Source organism: Pteropus vampyrus, unplaced genomic scaffold (genome assembly GCF_000151845.1).
Source record: "Pteropus vampyrus isolate Shadow unplaced genomic scaffold, Pvam_2.0 Scaffold137, whole genome shotgun sequence".
Taxonomy (NCBI): domain Eukaryota; kingdom Metazoa; phylum Chordata; class Mammalia; order Chiroptera; family Pteropodidae; genus Pteropus; species Pteropus vampyrus.
The window spans coordinates 5,009,781-5,027,703 of record NW_011888918.1 but is presented as its reverse complement, the minus strand read 5'-3'; the positions used below and the strand labels follow the sequence as shown (position 1 = coordinate 5,027,703).

General features: G+C 46.8%; 1 protein-coding gene and 1 pseudogene across 3 annotated transcripts in view; one reads left to right on the top strand and one right to left on the bottom strand.

Moving 5' to 3' along the window:
• Positions 1–275: 275 nt before the first annotated feature.
• The window catches only part of TEAD4 (TEA domain transcription factor 4), a 66,430-nt gene continuing 48,782 nt past the window's right edge, over positions 276–17,923 (bottom strand). For all 3 annotated transcript variants that reach the window (XM_011367858.2, XM_023535110.1, XM_023535109.1), the window contains 4 exons: positions 16,047–16,220; positions 6,371–6,511; positions 5,344–5,496; positions 276–5,239 (listed from right to left, as the gene is read on the bottom strand). In XM_011367858.2, the coding sequence (XP_011366160.1) occupies positions 5,126–5,239; positions 5,344–5,496; positions 6,371–6,511; positions 16,047–16,220 (582 nt within the window). In that variant the 3' untranslated portion in view covers positions 276–5,125. The remainder of the gene's footprint in view (positions 5,240–5,343; positions 5,497–6,370; positions 6,512–16,046; positions 16,221–17,923) is intronic.
• Positions 12,231–12,346, top strand: LOC111744603 (annotated as a pseudogene).

Here is a 17,923-nt window from a genome sequence, read left to right as displayed (position 1 = left end):
AGATGGTAGCCGAGGCACTTGCTCTCTGATAGCCCAATGACACTGGCTTGAACTGTGCCTCACGTGTGCAGGCATGCCCCAAGTGCTTTCTGTTTTCTTGGGAGCGACTAGGCTGGCTGGGTGAGCTACTCACATGGCTCTGAGCTCTTGCTCCTGCTGGCGTGGCTCAGTTATGACACCTCTATGGCTTCACTCTGCTGCCATGGCTGCTTTTGTAGCTCTATTGACAGATGAGTCTTTCATTTCCATAAAAAGAAATCACTCACACAAAGGCCTTTGTGTACATAGCACACTTTACTGAAGATTTGGAGAGACAAAGGGAGTTTTCATAGCAAAAATACAAAAACTTAGTTGAATATCAGACATCATGAGCTTAAAAAGACCCTTAGCCATTTCCGCCAACTGGACTCCACCCTTCTACGAAGGTACTTGACCACCTCTTCCTGTCCTTTTCAGGAAGTAAACAAAAACTGAATTCCGGACAGTTTCCTATTCAGAGTAGCTTAGCCCACCATTTGTTCTGTCCTCCTTTTGGAGACCCTTTCCTGGGGCCGTGGGGGCCCCTCTCTCAACCTTGAGGCCTCTCCTTGTCTGCTTTGAATAGAGCATTTTTTCTTTCTTCTAAAAATAAGTGCTCACGCGCCAGCGCATGCATGCGTGCATGCGTGTGTGTCAGGAATGAGAAGAGCGGTCCAGGAAGTTTTTATACTCCTAAGTTATTAACATTCTCTGAGAGCTCACTCTGAGTGAGGAGTGGTACTGCTCTCTCATACATACTATGGCCTTTCTTCCTCCCGACAGTAACCTAAAGTCAAAGCCATTTTGCTCCCATTCCACGATGGGGTTATGAAGGCTTCGAGAAAGTATGTCATTTGCCCAAGATCACGCAACTTGTAAGAAACCAATTCAGCCCTAGATCAGCCTGGCTCCAGGTTTTAAGTTCTTAAAACCAGCTTGTCTAGATTTAACTCTTCAGAGAAAAGCTTCTTGTTTTCCTTCTTGGAGCTGACATAACAGATAACGTAAGAAGGAGTCAAACACAATGACTGCTGGGTATAACTGTCCGAGGTAAAACCAAACACTTCACTGCTGGAACTCACATTCTTCTACGCAGAGGTGGCCCTGGTGGCCCAACCAAGCCCCACACCAGGACCAGCCCTAGCAGTTGTCAGAGCTCCCTGCTTACAAGGGACACCGGCCCTCCTACCTCTAGCCCCGTCACCACCCCGCTGTCCTCTAAAACCTCAGGAAGCGGGAACAAGTGACGCACTGAGTGTACACAGCATGCAGGAGGCCCAGCAGCCCCTTGCTCCTCACTCCCCTGGCTTCAGTCCTGAAAGGGCAGAGCCCGTGTCTACATACACATGCATACACACATACACACACACACACACACTCATGCACACGCACCTCAAACTCCTCCTGCATGGGTCTCTCTCAGAAGATCCCACTCTATGGAAGTTCACTGGTGGCCACTAGGACACAGGCTGCTCCGTCATCATCAGACGCCATGAGATAGGCGGTCTGTTTCCACATCCCCATCTCGATGACGCTCCCTGCTAGCTCTAGATCATGTCAGGAGGGCAAGGGGCTCTATCCCAGAGGCTCAGGGACCCCCTACTCTCAAGGCCCAAAGGGTGCCTTGTGCATGTGCACTCATTCATCACATGTTTAATGGGCACCTTAGGCTCAGGCATGGTGTTTGGTCTACAGAAAATAACAGACCAGGAAATCCATAGTCTCCACCCACAGAAGTTGAGTCTAGGAGGGAAGACACACTCAGAAGCAGACAATTACATGTGTTTCTCTGTAGTCCGCCACAGCCCCAGTGCTATTTTCTAAAAATCAGATCAAAAAGACTTACTCCCTTGCTCAATACCCTTCCAGGACCACCCTTCACATGGAGTAAAACCCAAAGTCCTTACCGAGTGAGGGGGTGCTGGCCCGTGGAGGTGGGTCACTCGCTCCTCCCCATCTGTATGTAGCCAGCCCCTGCCTGCTTCCGCGCGTTGGTCTACATGTCTTTCCCTCTGTATTTCTGACACACTGTCCTCTCTGTACCTGGGACACACCAGTCACCTTCCTGCCCTCACCCTCAGAGGGGCCCCAGCAACTCGCAGCCTCAGCACCCTCTCATCACCTTGACAGCACATATCACATCTGCATGTCTTGTTTCCTCGTTTACTGTGTCTTTCTTCCTCAGTAAAACATAAGCCCCCCAAGGACCTTGTCTGTCTTGGTCACTGACACACTCCCAGTGCCAGGCACAAAGCTAAAGCTAAATAAATATGTGCTAAGTAAAGGAATAAATGCATGAGTATTCCAAGAAAGTTAGTTCCTTTCTCTGCCCCACTTTCCTCATCTTTAAAATGGGAATAACAGCACAGCACTTATCTGGTGAGGATTAGCACAGAGGTGCCTGGCATGTATTCTGGTACCAAATAACAAGTGCTCTCCACACGTCATGAATGGAATGCTTTTGCCACACAAAGGCAGGAGTGACAAGCTCTTCCGCATGAGAGAAGGTGACTTCACGCTGGCACTTGGGTAAGTGATTCAGAAAGCACAGGGGAGTGTCAGATGAGGCTGCTGGAGATGTGGGGCCAGGTCAGGTCTCCCATTGGCTCCAAGGGTCGCAGTCCCCACTACACCAGTGAGATAGGCACCTACATCTTGTCTGTGTTCCCCACAGCTGACTGGTTTGGAATTCACAGCTAGAAGTTAGGTGATTCTCCATTAGGCTACTGAGGTCAGTTCCTAAAGAGAAGAGAAAATTCACAGCCAGCACCTGGCTCCAACGTCTGTAGACTTCTTCCCACCCATGACTCAAAAAGATCATCACCTTAACTTGTGCATTTGTCCCGTTTGTCACACATCCTTCATGAGCATTTGTCTGAACATCCCCAATCAAGCTCGCAGGGCAGGCATCATGATCTCCCTTATTCAAACTGCCACAGGAATAGGGGAGGGGAGAGGGGTGGCTGGGGGAGGGGCAGGAGACCCTTACACAAACCCAAACCCCCACAGACATGTGAGCACATGCTGCCCGCTCAGGGACTCAGGGACCCCACACCCCACCTCCACATCACAGCTTCTGATGAGAGCCAGCCCCCACGTACAGTAGAGTTAAGCAACTTGGCAGGAGGTCTAGCAGTAGCTCAGAGGTGTTTGTTAAAGTTGCTTTTTGATGAAGAAGGGGTGCTGGCCTGTGGAGGACAGAAGGATACTGAAGAGCTGGCTTGCTTCTTTTCCCCACCTGCAATGCTGGCCAGCCTTCCTGTCTGCTTATCTAAACATTGCTCATCCTTTACAGGGCATCTCCTTTCAGTTGCAGCCCCTTCCTTGAATCCTCGACACCCTACTCTCTCTCATCTTTGAACTCCAGTTGCTCTGAGGATCCGCCACACTTACAAGTTTCCCAATCTGACTCTAGACTGCAAGCTCCTACTATTAATAATAAAGTAATTTATCAGACGCATTTATGTGTTTGGCACTATGCTAGGCACTTTATGTATACGAGGTAGGTACAGTTATACCCATTTTACAGATGGGGAAACTGAGGCACAATGAAGTTAAATAATTTTCCCCAAGGCCACGTGGCTAGTCAGTAGCTGAGCTCCAGAATTCCAATCCTGGTGGTCTGATTCCAGAGCCCTCGCTCCTAACTACCACTCAGTACCCGCTCCTAGATGCTGTCTTCCTCATTTGTGTATTCCCACATACTACCACCTGGAGGGCTGGGAACACAGTAAACACCTGTAGGTTGAATCCCAAGCTCCTGGGATTGTGGTTCCCATCAGGGATGATACCAAAGAGCCACTAGATGGCAGCAAAGAGCCAGACCCGGGCTTCCCTGAGGGAGGCCCCTTATCAGCTATCCTAAAGTTTAGTGCATCTTGCATCGGGCACTTTGCAGACATTCTCTCTCCTCCTCACTAAGGCTTTCTAAGGTAGGTGCTATTGCTTGCCCCTTTTACAGGCTCAGGCAGGTAGAGAACGTTGCCCAAGGCCAGGCAGCTAGGACAAAGCCAGTACTGCTGAAATCCAAAGCCCCTGACAGTTATTGGGAGAAATAAACACAAAACTCCTTCAATGGTTACCTCTAGGCCCAGAAGGGGTTCCACATCCCTCCTCCTCCATCTCCAGGGAGCACAGAAAGTACTGTTTGGGGAAGGAGTGGATGGTCTGGGCTGGCTCCGAGGTAGTCACCACCCAACAGACATCTTGGCTGGGAAGAACATTGAGGTAAGACTCAGAATATCAGAACTGAATGGTCTCAGAGACCACTGGCCCACCACATACCTCTAACCATCTTCCTTGGCCTTCCCCACCAAAAAGGATGCTGCGTGGAGCCAACCTCAGCACCTCAACTCCACAGGCTGGCTTCGGCACTGCCCCTCCTGCCCTCCATGTCTCGGGTTCCTCTGATTGGGAACCAGTCCCCACAACAAGCCGGCAGGGCCACGGAATCCACGACCACCAGAGATGGGTGAAAACCATCTAAACAGCTCTACGTCCCCTTCCAACTTTCCCAACAACTCAGTCAGCTCCACACCTAAAATCCAAACTCTGGGCTAGACCATCCTCCCCGTTAGCTGTCTTTTTGCAGTGGCAGCAGAAGTGGCCAAGAAGTGCCAAGAAGATGCATCGTGCACAAGTAGCCATGGTGCACACGTGAGCGTGCGCAAAACGGAGAACCCACGCGCCTATCCTCAGGCCTCTCAGGGTAGCCAGAAGCAGAGGACAGGGACTCGAGTGGCAGCAGGGGGACCATCCCATCTTGAGCTTCAGCATCTGGCGACGTTCCTGGCTGAGTCCAGTGGGGCAATGGCTTCAGAACTGCCGGAGATGCATGTCTGGGGCTGTTTCTGGCCTGCTTCCCAGACTGCCCCCCTTTTCCCATTCCCTTCCAAGGCTCAGACAGTCAGATCAGGTCCTCTGAAAATACACAACATCCTGGGTTTATTTGGGGTTGGGCACTGCAGGTTCAGGCAGTTTGTTCCTGGGTAGGAATAGTCAGGACCTCTCAGCTCTCTTGGCACTTCAGGGGACTGCCTCAGCAGGTCCCCTCCCCGAGTCCCTACGCACACGATGTCTCTTCCCCCCTCCCTGCTCCCCGAGTCTCTTAGTCTTTCACCAGCCGGTAGATGTGGTGCTGAGCCCCATGCTCGCTGGCTGACACCTCGAAGACATATGCAATACACAGCAAGGTCTCCTGTGTGTCTCTGTTGGTGACCACCTGCGAGTGAGAGAAAAGATGAAGGTTAAGGCCCCAGAAGAGAGCATGCCATTTGCTCTACCAACCAATCTACCCTCGCCCCCCATCTGCAGCGGACCCCTCACCTGCAGGATGGTGAAGTTCTCCAGTACGCTGTTCATCATGTACTTCTCGGGCAGGTGCTTCAGCTTGTGGATGAAGTTGATCATGTACTCACAGAGTGGGGACCGATGAATGCGGTAGGAGTAGTGGCCATTCTCATAGCGGGCATACTCTGTCTGCAGGACCCAGGGGACAGCAGGGCTTAGAATCTCTTTGACCACATCCAGTCCCGGCCCAACTGCATGGGAAGCTCCACGACCCATTGACTCTTAAGTGGGAAGAAAAGGCAGGAAGCCTGGGGACCCTTGAGAACAGGGCCTCCCTCCTCTCAGTGACAAGCAGAAGCTGGGTGCTAGAGAAGGAGAGCTTCGAGATAAGAATAGTGGCAATAGGCGAGATGGGATAGATGATGTCTCAATCCTGGCTGTACGCTAAAATAACATGGGTGGAGGGTACACAGGAACCTTGTGGTCACAGAACTGTCATATATTTGTATCTATACACCTACACACACACACATACACGCAAGCACGCACGCACACAGGCAAACCAACGAAAGCAAAATCGGATTGGTGAGTGGGATCAATGTCAGTTTCCTGGTTGCCAATATTATGCTCTGGTTACATAAAATGTTGCCATTGGGGGAACTGGGTGAAGGGTACATGAGATTACAATTGCATGTGGATCTACAAGTATCTCAAAATAAAAATTTAATTTAAAATCAATAAATCGAGGGCTTTTTATAAACAGCTATTGCCCAGATTCCATCCTAGAGATTCTGGGTTAAGTGCTGTGAGGTTGGCATTGGTGGGTTTCAAAAGCTCCAGGGATCTAAGGTGCAACCAGAGTCAAGAACCCGAAGTGGGATGTGTCCTCCCTGGTACCAGTCTGGCCTCTGGTCATGTTTAACATGAGGAGGGTTATCAGTAACTAAGATACTGTGAGGGTAAGACTTCATTAATCCAGACAAATTAAGAGGAGGACAGGAAATGAAGACCAGCCTGAAACAATGAAAAGATTTGATTTAACGAGTTCACAGGGTGCTCCTACCTCCACTTTCTCTACCACCTGCTTGCCGAATGAGCAGACCTTGGTGGAGCAGGTGATTATCATGTTCTCGGGACTCTCGTATTGGCTGGACACCCCGTAGAAGGAGCTGCCCTCATCCTCCATGTTGGTGTTGAGGTCTGCCTGGAGAGAGACACGGGGAAGCCAAGAAGCAACGGTTAAGTAGGCAGGCACCCATCGAGGGTGGAGTCAAGGAGACCTCTGGGACCACAGTCCAGGTCCTAGGGCCAGGAAGCAATCCAGAGGGCTTAAAAAGAATCTGGACAGTGGGATCTAGGAAAGTTTTCACCTTTCTCCACATCCAGGCCTGGTATAAAATCAGGTTGTGCTGCCTAAACAATAGAAAAAGAGAACACTGGGACCTGCATTAGTTACAGGGCAGAAATACGGACCAAGTCTGAAAAAAGTTGGCAGGAAGCTCAGTGGCCAGGGAAGGGCAGGTACCTGAACGTGGGGGAACACAGGGGGTTGGGGGACGTCCAAGGGGCTCGGCCAGGGCATAAAATGTTTCTCAGACTTCAGCCGCTTTTCAGCCCTGCCGACCGCCCCTTGATTAATGCTATATCATGTACCACCCACTACATACTTGTCCTACTACGCCCCTAATGTTTTTTGTTTTGTTTTTTCTTTTTAAATTGACTCACTCTTATTCCATTCTCAGCAATATATTCATGAAATCAGGGATTTTACTTTTCTAATATGTATGAAAATAATTATATAAGTATTAAAGAAGAAATATTTATTCGTGTGATGCCTAAAAAGAACACTGCACCACCAGGCTTGGGCGGACCTGGCCCAGCCCTCCCAGGCTCTTCCCAGGACACAAAAAGTAGCAGCTGTCCTAGCACTCCCACGGCGGTCTGGACATGCCCTTCATCGGTCTGTGCTGGTAGGATCTGCTCAGACAGCCTTGCCCCTTCCAGCTGGGGAGCACCCTAGAGGCAAGAACTAAGTTCTGCCCAGGGCTTGGACAATGCCTGGTACAGGATGGGCCTTCGATAAAGGTCGTGTGGGGCTGTTCTACCTCTCACTTCACGGTGGCTCCAGGTCGGAAGAAAGAGGGCCCCTGATCCCAAGGAAGGATCCACAATCTCCTGCCTAAAGAGGAGTCCTCTGAGCCCCAGCTCTGCCCCGATCTCAAATATATTCCAGGGTCTTCTGTCACCACCTCCCACTCACCTGGACCTTCCAATCAGTCAGCCAATCGCCACTTATCCTATCGCAGCCCAGCACAGCTAGGGGCAATGGGGGCCAAAGAGGCTCAGACGTTGTCTCTGCTCTCAAGGAATTTATAACTCATGGGAAAACAAGTAGAGTAAGTGAGCTGGTTGTTTGGAGTGGGGAAAGAGGGATTTCAGGAAAACATATCCTACACGTGACAATCTAAAGTCTGTCCCAGAACCTGCCCTGTGATGACACCGCACAGACTCAGGAGATGCTGGCCAATGATGTAGACGAGGCACCCCAGAGTGTCTCATCTTGTCCTCAGTGCCCCATCCTTCTAATTATAACCCCATCCCTCTTTCCACCCTGTATCCCCCCCACTTTAAGCACCTCCCATAAAAAGCTTGCTTCTCTACTTTCTTAGCCTAAGAGGAAACCTACCCCCATATTACCCTAAGAGGTGCCCCCTACCACTTGCCCTCCTGGCCTCAGAATGCCCCCTGTTCCCCAACCTCCACCCTATTCATAGCTGTGGTGCGGGTGGGCAGCTCACAGGCTGTGCCTGGAACAGGTGTGGGGGATCGGGTGACTGACAGATGAGCAGGGACAGCCGCAGCTTGGGTGTGGGGGCCGGAGGGGCTCAGATTCATTGTCATGTGCTGGTATGTGCCTGGGAGAAATGTCAGGGCCCAAAAGGGGACAGCAGGCTGGGATGGGCAGACAGTCTGGGGTACTCTCCTCCCCTCACAGCCTCGGGTTCCTCTGCCCAGCATTTTCTGTTTGCAAATGGGTGTTAATGGCCATCGGTATCCAAGAGTCCCCTCTCTCCCCACCCCCAGGACACAGGTGGCCTCTGCTGGTCTCATGTGTGCTAGGGCAGGAAGGAAGGGTCTCAGCTTCTCCAGGCCCTGCTCCAGGACCTCCTCCCAATCCAAGGGGGCTCTGATCAACCATCAGAATCCGATGGAGCACAGCCTTACATCTCAACCTCTCCTGCACCCAGATGCCACTTTCCACCAGGTTGGGAACAGTTTGTCCTGGCAGAGATACTACTGCAATCCCATCAATAAGAACACTAATTTTAGTGAGAAGGGGGCTGGGAGGAGGAGGATGGGTTGGGGACATCAAAGTCCTCCTCCCAATCCAAGGGGGCTCTGATCAACTTTCCTGCATGCCCATTCAAGGTCTGGGGCCGTAACCAGAAAACTGCTATACAGAAGAAAGGAAGGCTTTCAGGAGAGGTGCCTTCCTCATTGCATGTGGCCAGTCCCCGATGGATGGGGAAGGAATGGCCAGGCCAGAGCACAGGAGAAGAGGGTCCAGAAGTCTGGGGACGCCAAGCTGCCAGTGAGTACCCCACGGCTGACCAAATATCCACGGCTAGCAAGCAAGAGCATTTCTTTTCCCCACATCACAGATCTGTACTTCCCTGGTGCCTATGCCCAACCCAGACAGGAGGAGAAGAGACGAGATGACCGCCAAAGTGCCCTGGCTACAGATATGCCCCCGTCTCTGATTTCACCTGTCCTCACCCTGCCCAAGCTTCTGGCCTTCCGAGAGAGCCCGGCTCAGGCACAAGGCAGGAGAAGGCAGGCCCACAGCTTCCTCTCACTGCCAGCTGACCCCACACACATCAGGTCCTCAAAGACACAGCCTGTTACAGGCCTTCAAGAACAAACCGCTTGTTTTTTATATGGAGAAACAGAGGCCCAGAGAAGCTGAGATTTGCTCAGGACATAGCTCTCGAACTGAGGCTAGAGCCTCTATGTCCCAGCTGCTGCCCGCCTGTACTCCCTTGAGACACTGGGAGGGCCTGGCTTGTAGCCCACCATGCTCCCCTGCACAGCGATAACTGCCTCAGGACCCTGAGATCCATTCTGAGTTCTCTGCCTCAAAACGTGAGCTCCTGGAAGACAGGGTCACACTGGGTCCACACAGCACAGGTGGTGTGCAGAGCCTGTGGCCAGAGCACGAAGGCCATACATGGAACCTGCCTGATCATGTTTCCTCAGCACCCCCTCCTTCCTACCTTCTCTGCTCCCATCAATCTCTACCTCCAATCTCCCCACAGAGTCAGAAGGAAGGAGAAGACATGAACCACGAGCCAGGCTGGGGGACAGGCAGGATACCCCTCTCCATTTTCTGGAAGAGAAGCCTGGACTCTAGAAAATCCAAGAAGCCCAACTCCACACTGACAGCACAGAGTCAAGTCTGGTGTCTGCATGCCATTCCCCAGGGGCCTGGGAACCCTTTCTTGGGCAATCCAGAGACTTCACCAACAGGAACAGGGGAAGCACCAGGACCAGGTGGGGAGGGCACCCCAGGGACTTTGCAAGGTAGACAGTTTAGTGTAACAGTTCCAAGCTCACACCCTCGATCCAGACTGTCTGGTTCTGGATCCAGCTCTGCCACTATGAACCTGGTGTCCCTATCAAGTCATTTCACTTCTCTGTGCCTGTTTCCCCTCAATGAAAGGAGGCTGTCAACTCTACCTACCTCTGGGTGTGTGGCAACGATAAAACATGCCTATATATGTAACGTGATAAGAACAGTGCCTGGCACAATCTTTCACTGACCGCCCTGACCCACCTCACTGTGTGTATATAATAAGAACAGCCCTTTAAACCCTTTCTGGCTGAGGTCCTAAAGAGGCTGCTGCCTCTCATTTGGCCTATATGATAGCAGTCTCCTACTAGTTTCCAGTCTGGATGGCTGATTTATCCAACTAAGCACAACTCTAGCCATCTCGTGCCCTGTTCAAAAAGCTTCAATGATTTCTCATTGCCTAGAGAAAAGGGACAGCAAATATGTAGTAAATGTACTACTTTCATCCGATGCTATACCCATGACAGACATTACCAGCCCTTTCTCCCTCTAGATCTTTCTCAACCCAGAATTCCAAACAATGACTATCAATCAATCCATTGCAGGTGACACTCAGATTAAAACTCATTTTCCTAGACATCTGGTTAAAATGAGAGAGTAAACATACAAGTTCATTTTTCCCCTTCCAGAGAAGCAACTAAAATGATAGCAAAGAACTTTTAAAAATGTGCTACACCAAAAAGGCAAAGAAAACGGAGAAAAGACAAAAATGACAAAAGAGTTCGACAGACTCAAGAAGACTGAAGGCTGACCAAAACTAAAATGAATTCTGTGGGGGCAGAGGAAGCAGAAGGAATTACAACCTAAAAGTGCCTTCAAAGGAGTGACAGATAAGAAGTGAGCTGATGTACTGGAGAGAAGCCCTAAGTGGCTTGGGACTAGAGGGACCAGGACAGTGGGACTGGGGGAGGCTAGGATGTGACACAAGGAACTGACTAAAAGTGTGTACACAGGGTGGGCAGGACTCTAGGCCGACATCTCCCACCCATCAGCAGAGGACGAAGGGGTGATTGTCTTAAGAAATTAAGCAGGAGGGCTTAGAAGAGGGGGAAGAAACAGGGATAAAAACAGGAGAATTAAGTAAAACCTGCATAAGAAATGGTAGGATCCCGTAGCCCTCTCCTTTGCCCCACTCCTAGAATTCTACTGATCAGGTACATCCCTTCCAGGGAAGGAATTAAAGGAGTCTTCTCTGGAGAAACTGAACAGTTTGGGAAAATAAAGGTCTAGTAAACATACTGACATTTATTGGTCTCCCCAATAAAACAGCTGGCTCCCCAATCACCTTAATGTGAAGGCCATCAGGTAACAAGTCCTGCCTTGTTCACAGAGTTCCTAGTCACTATTAAACATGGACAAGTGGCACAAACAAACAACAAAGGAATAAACTGGGTTTCATCAAAATGAAAAACTTTTGTGCTTCAAAGGATACTATAAAGAATGTTAAAAGAGCAAACAGAATGGGAGCTAACATTTTCAAACCATGTACCTGATAAGGGACTTCTATCTATAATATACAAAGAACTCATAAATCAATAAAAAGACAAGTAATCCAATTTTAAAATGGGCAAAGCTGCTGAACAGACATTTCTCCAAAGAAAATATAAGAATGCAATAATCACAGAGAATGTCAAGGGGAAGATGTGGAGAAACTGGGACCCTCACATGCTGCTAGTAGGAACATAAAATGCTACAGCCACTTTGGAAGACAGTCTGGCAGCTTTTCCAAAAGGTAAACATAGAGTTACCATGTGATCTAGCGATTCTACACCTAAGTATACAGCCAAGAGAAATGAAAACATATTTCCATACAAAAACTTGTACAGGAATGTTCATAGCAACATTATTCATAATAATCAAAAGGTAGACAGAAGCCAAATGACCATCAACTGATGAACAGATAAACAAAATGTGGTATATCCTTACAATGGAATACTACTCAGCCTTAAAAAGGAATGAAGTACTGGTACCTACTACAATATGGCTGAACCTTGAAAACATTATGCTAAGTGAAATAAGCCAGTCACAAAACACTACATATTGTATGATTCCATTTATAGAAAATGTTCCAAAAAGGCAAAGCCATAAAGATAGAAAGTAGATTAGTAGTAGCCTAAGGCTGGGGGAGTAAGGGTGGGGGATAATAGCTCCAGGGTACAGGTTTGTCTCCAGGGTGATGACAATGTTCTAAAATTGACTGGTTCTGGACATGGTTCCATAGTTTAGCAGTTAGCACATCTGCTTTACATGCAGAAGGTCCTGGGTTCGTGCCCCAGTGAAGCCATGATCCATGGTCTACAGCCACGCCACCCCGAACAAGCCCAATGTCTGATCTTGGAAGCTAAGCAGGGTCGGGCCTGGTTAGTACTTGGATGTAAGACCACCTAGGAAGACCAGGTGCTGTAGGCATAAATAATAATAATAAAAATAAATAAAAACTGACTGGTTTTATAACTCTATGACTATACTAAAAAAAATTAAATTGTACAGTGTAAGTGGGTGAATTGTGTGGTAAGTGAATTATATAAAAATAAGGCTGTTTTTAAAACCTACGTGCTAAACAATATGGCCAAGGATTATATATATTTGAGAAAACCCTCAACTTGAAAGACAGAAATCAAAATAGACCAAAAAAGGATTAAAGGGAAATAGACAAAGAAGGGAGCAGAAGACAACTTAAAAAATAACTTTCACTTCATATTTCCAGAAAGAAAAGAGAAAAATTGTATCTATCCAACAAGATACGGTTGTAATCAAAGAACAAAAGGAGCTCTTAAAAATTAAAAATTTCTTGCTCAAAATTCAGTACTGGAAAGACAGTGTGGCAGAGAATGCCACCATAGTCCATTAACCTAATTCACCATTAACTGTATGATACACCATGATTTATGAAACACTAAGAAAAATGCCATCATCTGAACCATGACACGCTAGCAACTGCCTCACCCATCTTCTTCTATAGTAACAGAACCCTAATTTTATTCAGAATGGTAACTTACTCAACTAGCAGAGTGTATTTCCTTGGCTCTTTGGTAGCTAGGTACAACATACAACTAGTTAAATGTTGTGCGGGACTCCCAGAAAGGCTCCTTAAAGGGAACTAAGTCGGGTTCCTCCTTCCTGATGCCTGGAACTCTAGCAGCCACGACCCTGAGGACAGAAGCCATGTACTAAGGTTGACAGACAGGGAGGAGAAGTCAGGTCCCTGATGGCTTCATGGAGCTGTTGGATCAGGCCTGGACAATCTACTTTCAGACTTACATTACATGGAAAAAAAAAAACTATTTATGCCTTCATTACTTTGGGTTTTATGTAATATGCTAATTCAGTAGAATTAGAAGGTAAAGTTAAGGAAATCTCCAAGAAAACAGACCAAAAAAAAAAAAAAAAAACTGACAAGGTCCTTGCAGTCTGCAAGGTCAACCAAGGGCTGTAGGCATTAACAAAAAAAAAAAAAAAAAAAAGAGTTTGAAAATAAAGAAATGGTAAAAATCATAGAGGATAAGTTCAGGAGATCCAACATCAGACCGAAAGGGGTTCCTGGAAAAGAACACAGATAAAAAAAGGACAGAAATTACCAAAGAAATAATACAAGTAAATTTCCCCAAATTAAGAGACTCTAATCCCATGATTAAAAAGTACCTACAGAGTGCCTGGCTCAAAAATAGGAAGAAAATAATACATGGCCCAAAGCCCATCAATGTGAAATTTAAGAACGTCAGGGATAGTGAGGAAATGCAAAACTTCTAGAGACTGAAAACAAAAACAAAAGCAATTTACATAACAAATAGAGTATGAGAACACTATCAGACTACCCCTATTAGAAAACAATTGAGCAATGCACTGAAAAATGATTATTGAAAATTACCTCTAGTGAAAATGATCTATGTATGATCTGGATTCTATACCCAGTCAAAGTACTCATCAGTAACACAAAAAATGACATTTCAAACAAAGACTCAGAACATTTATCTACATGTTATCTTTTCTTAGGAAGGTACTAGGGAACGTGTTCCAGCAAAATATAGGGAGATACCTAAAGAGAGAAAAATATGAGATCTAGGAAAACTGTAGATTCAAGATAGCAGAGCTTCAATAAAGAAGGTCCCTGGGTGACAACAGGCCTAAGGAATAACCAGTTTAAACAGGAGCAGAACAGAGACATCCAGACGAAAAATCTCTAGAAGAAATAGAGAATTGATAAAATATTTGGTAGGTGTGAATATTTGGGGGACATTTTTAAAAATTTTATATTGTAGTTGTAATGAAGAAATCTGTAAAATTTTAAAAATAGGTTTTTTAAAACTATGCAAGTGAGAAACTCATTTATTTGTAGGAAAAAACCAAAAAGCTGTACAAGATATGAAATGTAATCGCATAACACTTCTCGGCTCCTTGATAGTCAACACACATTGTCAAAAATGCAAAAATTATATTGCTTTGATTAAATTATATAACTTATTAGATATGATGATATAGGGGTGATGAGGTATAACATAGCTAATTTTTTTCTGCCATAAGAATAAAGGTCTTAGTTGTAATATCAAGATATAACAGTATAAGCATATTATTTAGAACTAAGGAGATAAAAGCAAGAACAAACAGTGAAAATTCACAGTGATTGTCTCTGGAGACTGGGCTCGAGGGGGGAAGAGGATGAGTATCTGATACTTTTCATTATGTTATTAATACTATAACTATGAGCATGCATTGATTTCAAAATAAGATAAGAGAAACGATTACCTGTTTTTCACTCAGCATAGATTAAAACCCAGACTTTTGGACGATCAGGGCCTTCCAAGATCTAACTCACCTTTGCAGTTTTATTTTCTTTCATTCCCTCTCACACACCTGTATCTATGACTTTCCCCTCTGGAGCCCACTTCCTTACATTGTGGATATACAGCTAAAACAGCCTTTCTTTGTCTCTGCCTAATAGATCTTGCCTATCTCTAAAGGCCCAGGTCCAACTCTCATCCTGCTCACAAAACAAGCTATCCTGCAGAGTGCAAAAACGAGCATCTTAAACATCAGGGGACTTGGGTCTCAGTTTCAGCACTTGCCTCTTCTGGAGAGAGCCAGTTCCACAGATTTGCTTGTGGATGAGAGCTAGGCTAGGAATATCTAGCCATGGGCCTGTAAGCACCTAGAATTATATATGAAATTTTGTGTGAATTTGCCTATTTCTGGAGAAAGTAAAGCTTTAAGATAATCAAAGTGGTCTGGGACCATGCAAAGGATAAGAACCTCTGAGCTGTCTCCTAGGTGTTAACAGACAGGCAAGGGTGCCCGGAAGAGGAATGAGGGCAGGACAACCGAGGCCTAGTATCAAAGCCCTGAAACTATTCAAAGGCTCCAATCGCAAGCCAGGAGGATTTCCTGCATTTCCTCACTGCTGCATTGGTTTGCACTTGTCTGACTCTCCTGTGCATCCCTTTTTTGTGTGTACCAGGCCTCTTGGAAGGTAAGCTCCCAGAGAAGGTATTAATTGTGCCTCCTGGTCTTACAGGAGGTGTTTTCAAAGGAGGCGGCTCTCCCCACATAGTAGCTGTCCAGGTCTGAGGTGAGGAGGGCAGCAGAGACCAAGTCTAGGGGCTGAACTGTTTGAAAAGCTGGGTGGGTGTTTCTTTGGGGATGACCTTTCCTAACTCTGCAGTCCAGTTCTCCAAGCCCCATCCTTGGCGATGAGCTTTTAAGGACCCATTGCCCTGCTCCAAGGTCTGAAACCAACTCAGGACTTGCCATTCAGACTCGGGTGACTACTGCGTCCATGATTGCTTTTCACCTACTCCCTCAGTATCTCCTGTAAGTCTTCTTCCACTACTACGGCCTTCTTAAGGCTGTGCTCCCACCCAGTGTGGTAACCATTACTACAAATCTGAAAAGGGCCTCGCTTAGTAGTAGCCCAGCTCTCTGGCCCCGCTGGCCCAATTCTGGGTCTCAGCTCCACCACTGGATGGTCATTAGTACTTGCTCCTTCCCTTCTCACTGGTCCTGCCCTCACCAGGTTTCCACCATGGCAAGGGCACCTCGCGCCCACTCTTCCTCTTTTCCCCTCTCTCTCATCGACATACTAGGGGTAGAAAGGGAGAATCTATTAAAAGCTTACCCAGAACTTCACGAGAAAAAAGGCATTGGAAGGTCCTCGTTCAAAGAGCTCCTTGAGTCCACCTTTTTTCTCTGGGAACTTGTCATAGATCTGGCGGATGTCCACGGCTTCGAGGTAGGGGTCACTGTAGCTTGGGCTTGACTGGCCAATGTGCACAAACAGGTGCTTGTTGTACTGTGGAGAGAACAGCTGGTCTGAGGGAGAGGTGAGGGCAGCAGGGCAGACAGAACAGACAGAACAGACCAGAGCTCAGATCTCAGCCATGTGACCTATAGCAAGTAACTTCACCTCTCAGGGCCTCCCTCCGTTTCCCCAGTGGAAAATGGAGATAGTGAAAGAATGAAATATAAAGCAAAGTTAATGGCATAAAGCATCTGATGCAGTTCCTGGCACCACGTAGATGCTCAATAAGTTGTAGTTGTTATTTGTATTATTCTTAGTCCTGCCTCTGTCACTAAATATCCTTAGGCAAGTGATTTTCTATCTTTGGGCTTCTGGTGTCTCATCTGGGAGGTAAGACCACTGACCTAGATAAGGTATTTTCAAACTGTGCTCCATCCCTGTGGACGGGGGCTGGGTGCCTCTGCTGCTACAACCAGACAAAATCTACTTCTTCTGTTGTATACACTCGGCTTCTGAGTAAGAGTTTATTTGATTAATGGGTTCCTCAGCTAAAAAACAAGTTTAAAATGCAAATCGAAATCACAGTGATGGTGACAGAAAGAAATCTAACTATGGGAGGTGAACACACAATGCAATGCATATATATGCCTTACTGTTAAATTGTACACCTGAAACTTACTGGATTTCGTTAACCAATGTCACCATAAAAAAATAAAAGTTATATAAAAATTAAAAAAACACAATGAGATGCCACCTCACACCTGTTCGAATGGCTATTATCAACAAGACAAGTAATAACAAATGTTGGAGAGGATGTGGAGAAAAAGGAACCCTCATACACTGCTGGTGGGACTACAGATTAGTACAGGCACTACGGAAAACAGTATAGAGGTTCCTCGAAAAATTAAGAATAGAATGACCGTATGACCCAGCAATCCCTCTTCTGGTTAACTACCCCAAAAATTCAAAAACATTTATTCATAAAGATATATGCGCCCCGATGTTCACTGCAGCATATTCACGGTGGCCAAGACATGGAAACAACTGAAATGACTGGATAAAGGAGCTGTGGTACGTGTGTACAATGGAATGTTACTCAGCCACAAGGAAAGATAAAATACTGCCATTTGCGAAAACATGGATGGACCTTGAGATTATCATGCTAAGCAAAATAAGGCACACAGAAAAAGTTGAGAACCATATGATTTCACTCATATGTAGTACATAAAACTGAAAGCAACAAATGAACAAACAAAAACAGTTTAGTGGTTACCAGAGGGAAAGTAGATAAGGGTAAAGGGGATCAAATATGTGGTGACAGAAGGAGATTTGACTTTGGGTGGTGAACGCACAATGCAGTGAACAGATGATGTGTTACTGAATTGTACACCTGAAACCCATATAATTTTATTAACCAATGTTACCCCAATAAATTTAATAAAAAATAATTTCAAAAACAAGTTTAGAAATGACGAAGTGAAATGATCTGTCAGCCCAGCCTTCTCCAAGTGCTATTTTGACTTTTGCAAGTGATGCTGGTCACCCAGGACACAGAACATTGAAGGGGACAGGGTGGAGGCGGGACTCCCCAGGGATGTAGATCAGACACAGGAGACTCCTCAGAGCCACAGGGGAAAGGACAGAACAGCCTAGGGGTGGGGTTGAGATGAGTGACTCTGGACTGAGAAGTGGTTGGGAGGAAAGAGAACAGGGAGGGAAGAATAGAGGTCAGGGACGGAGCAGGAAAAGGAGAG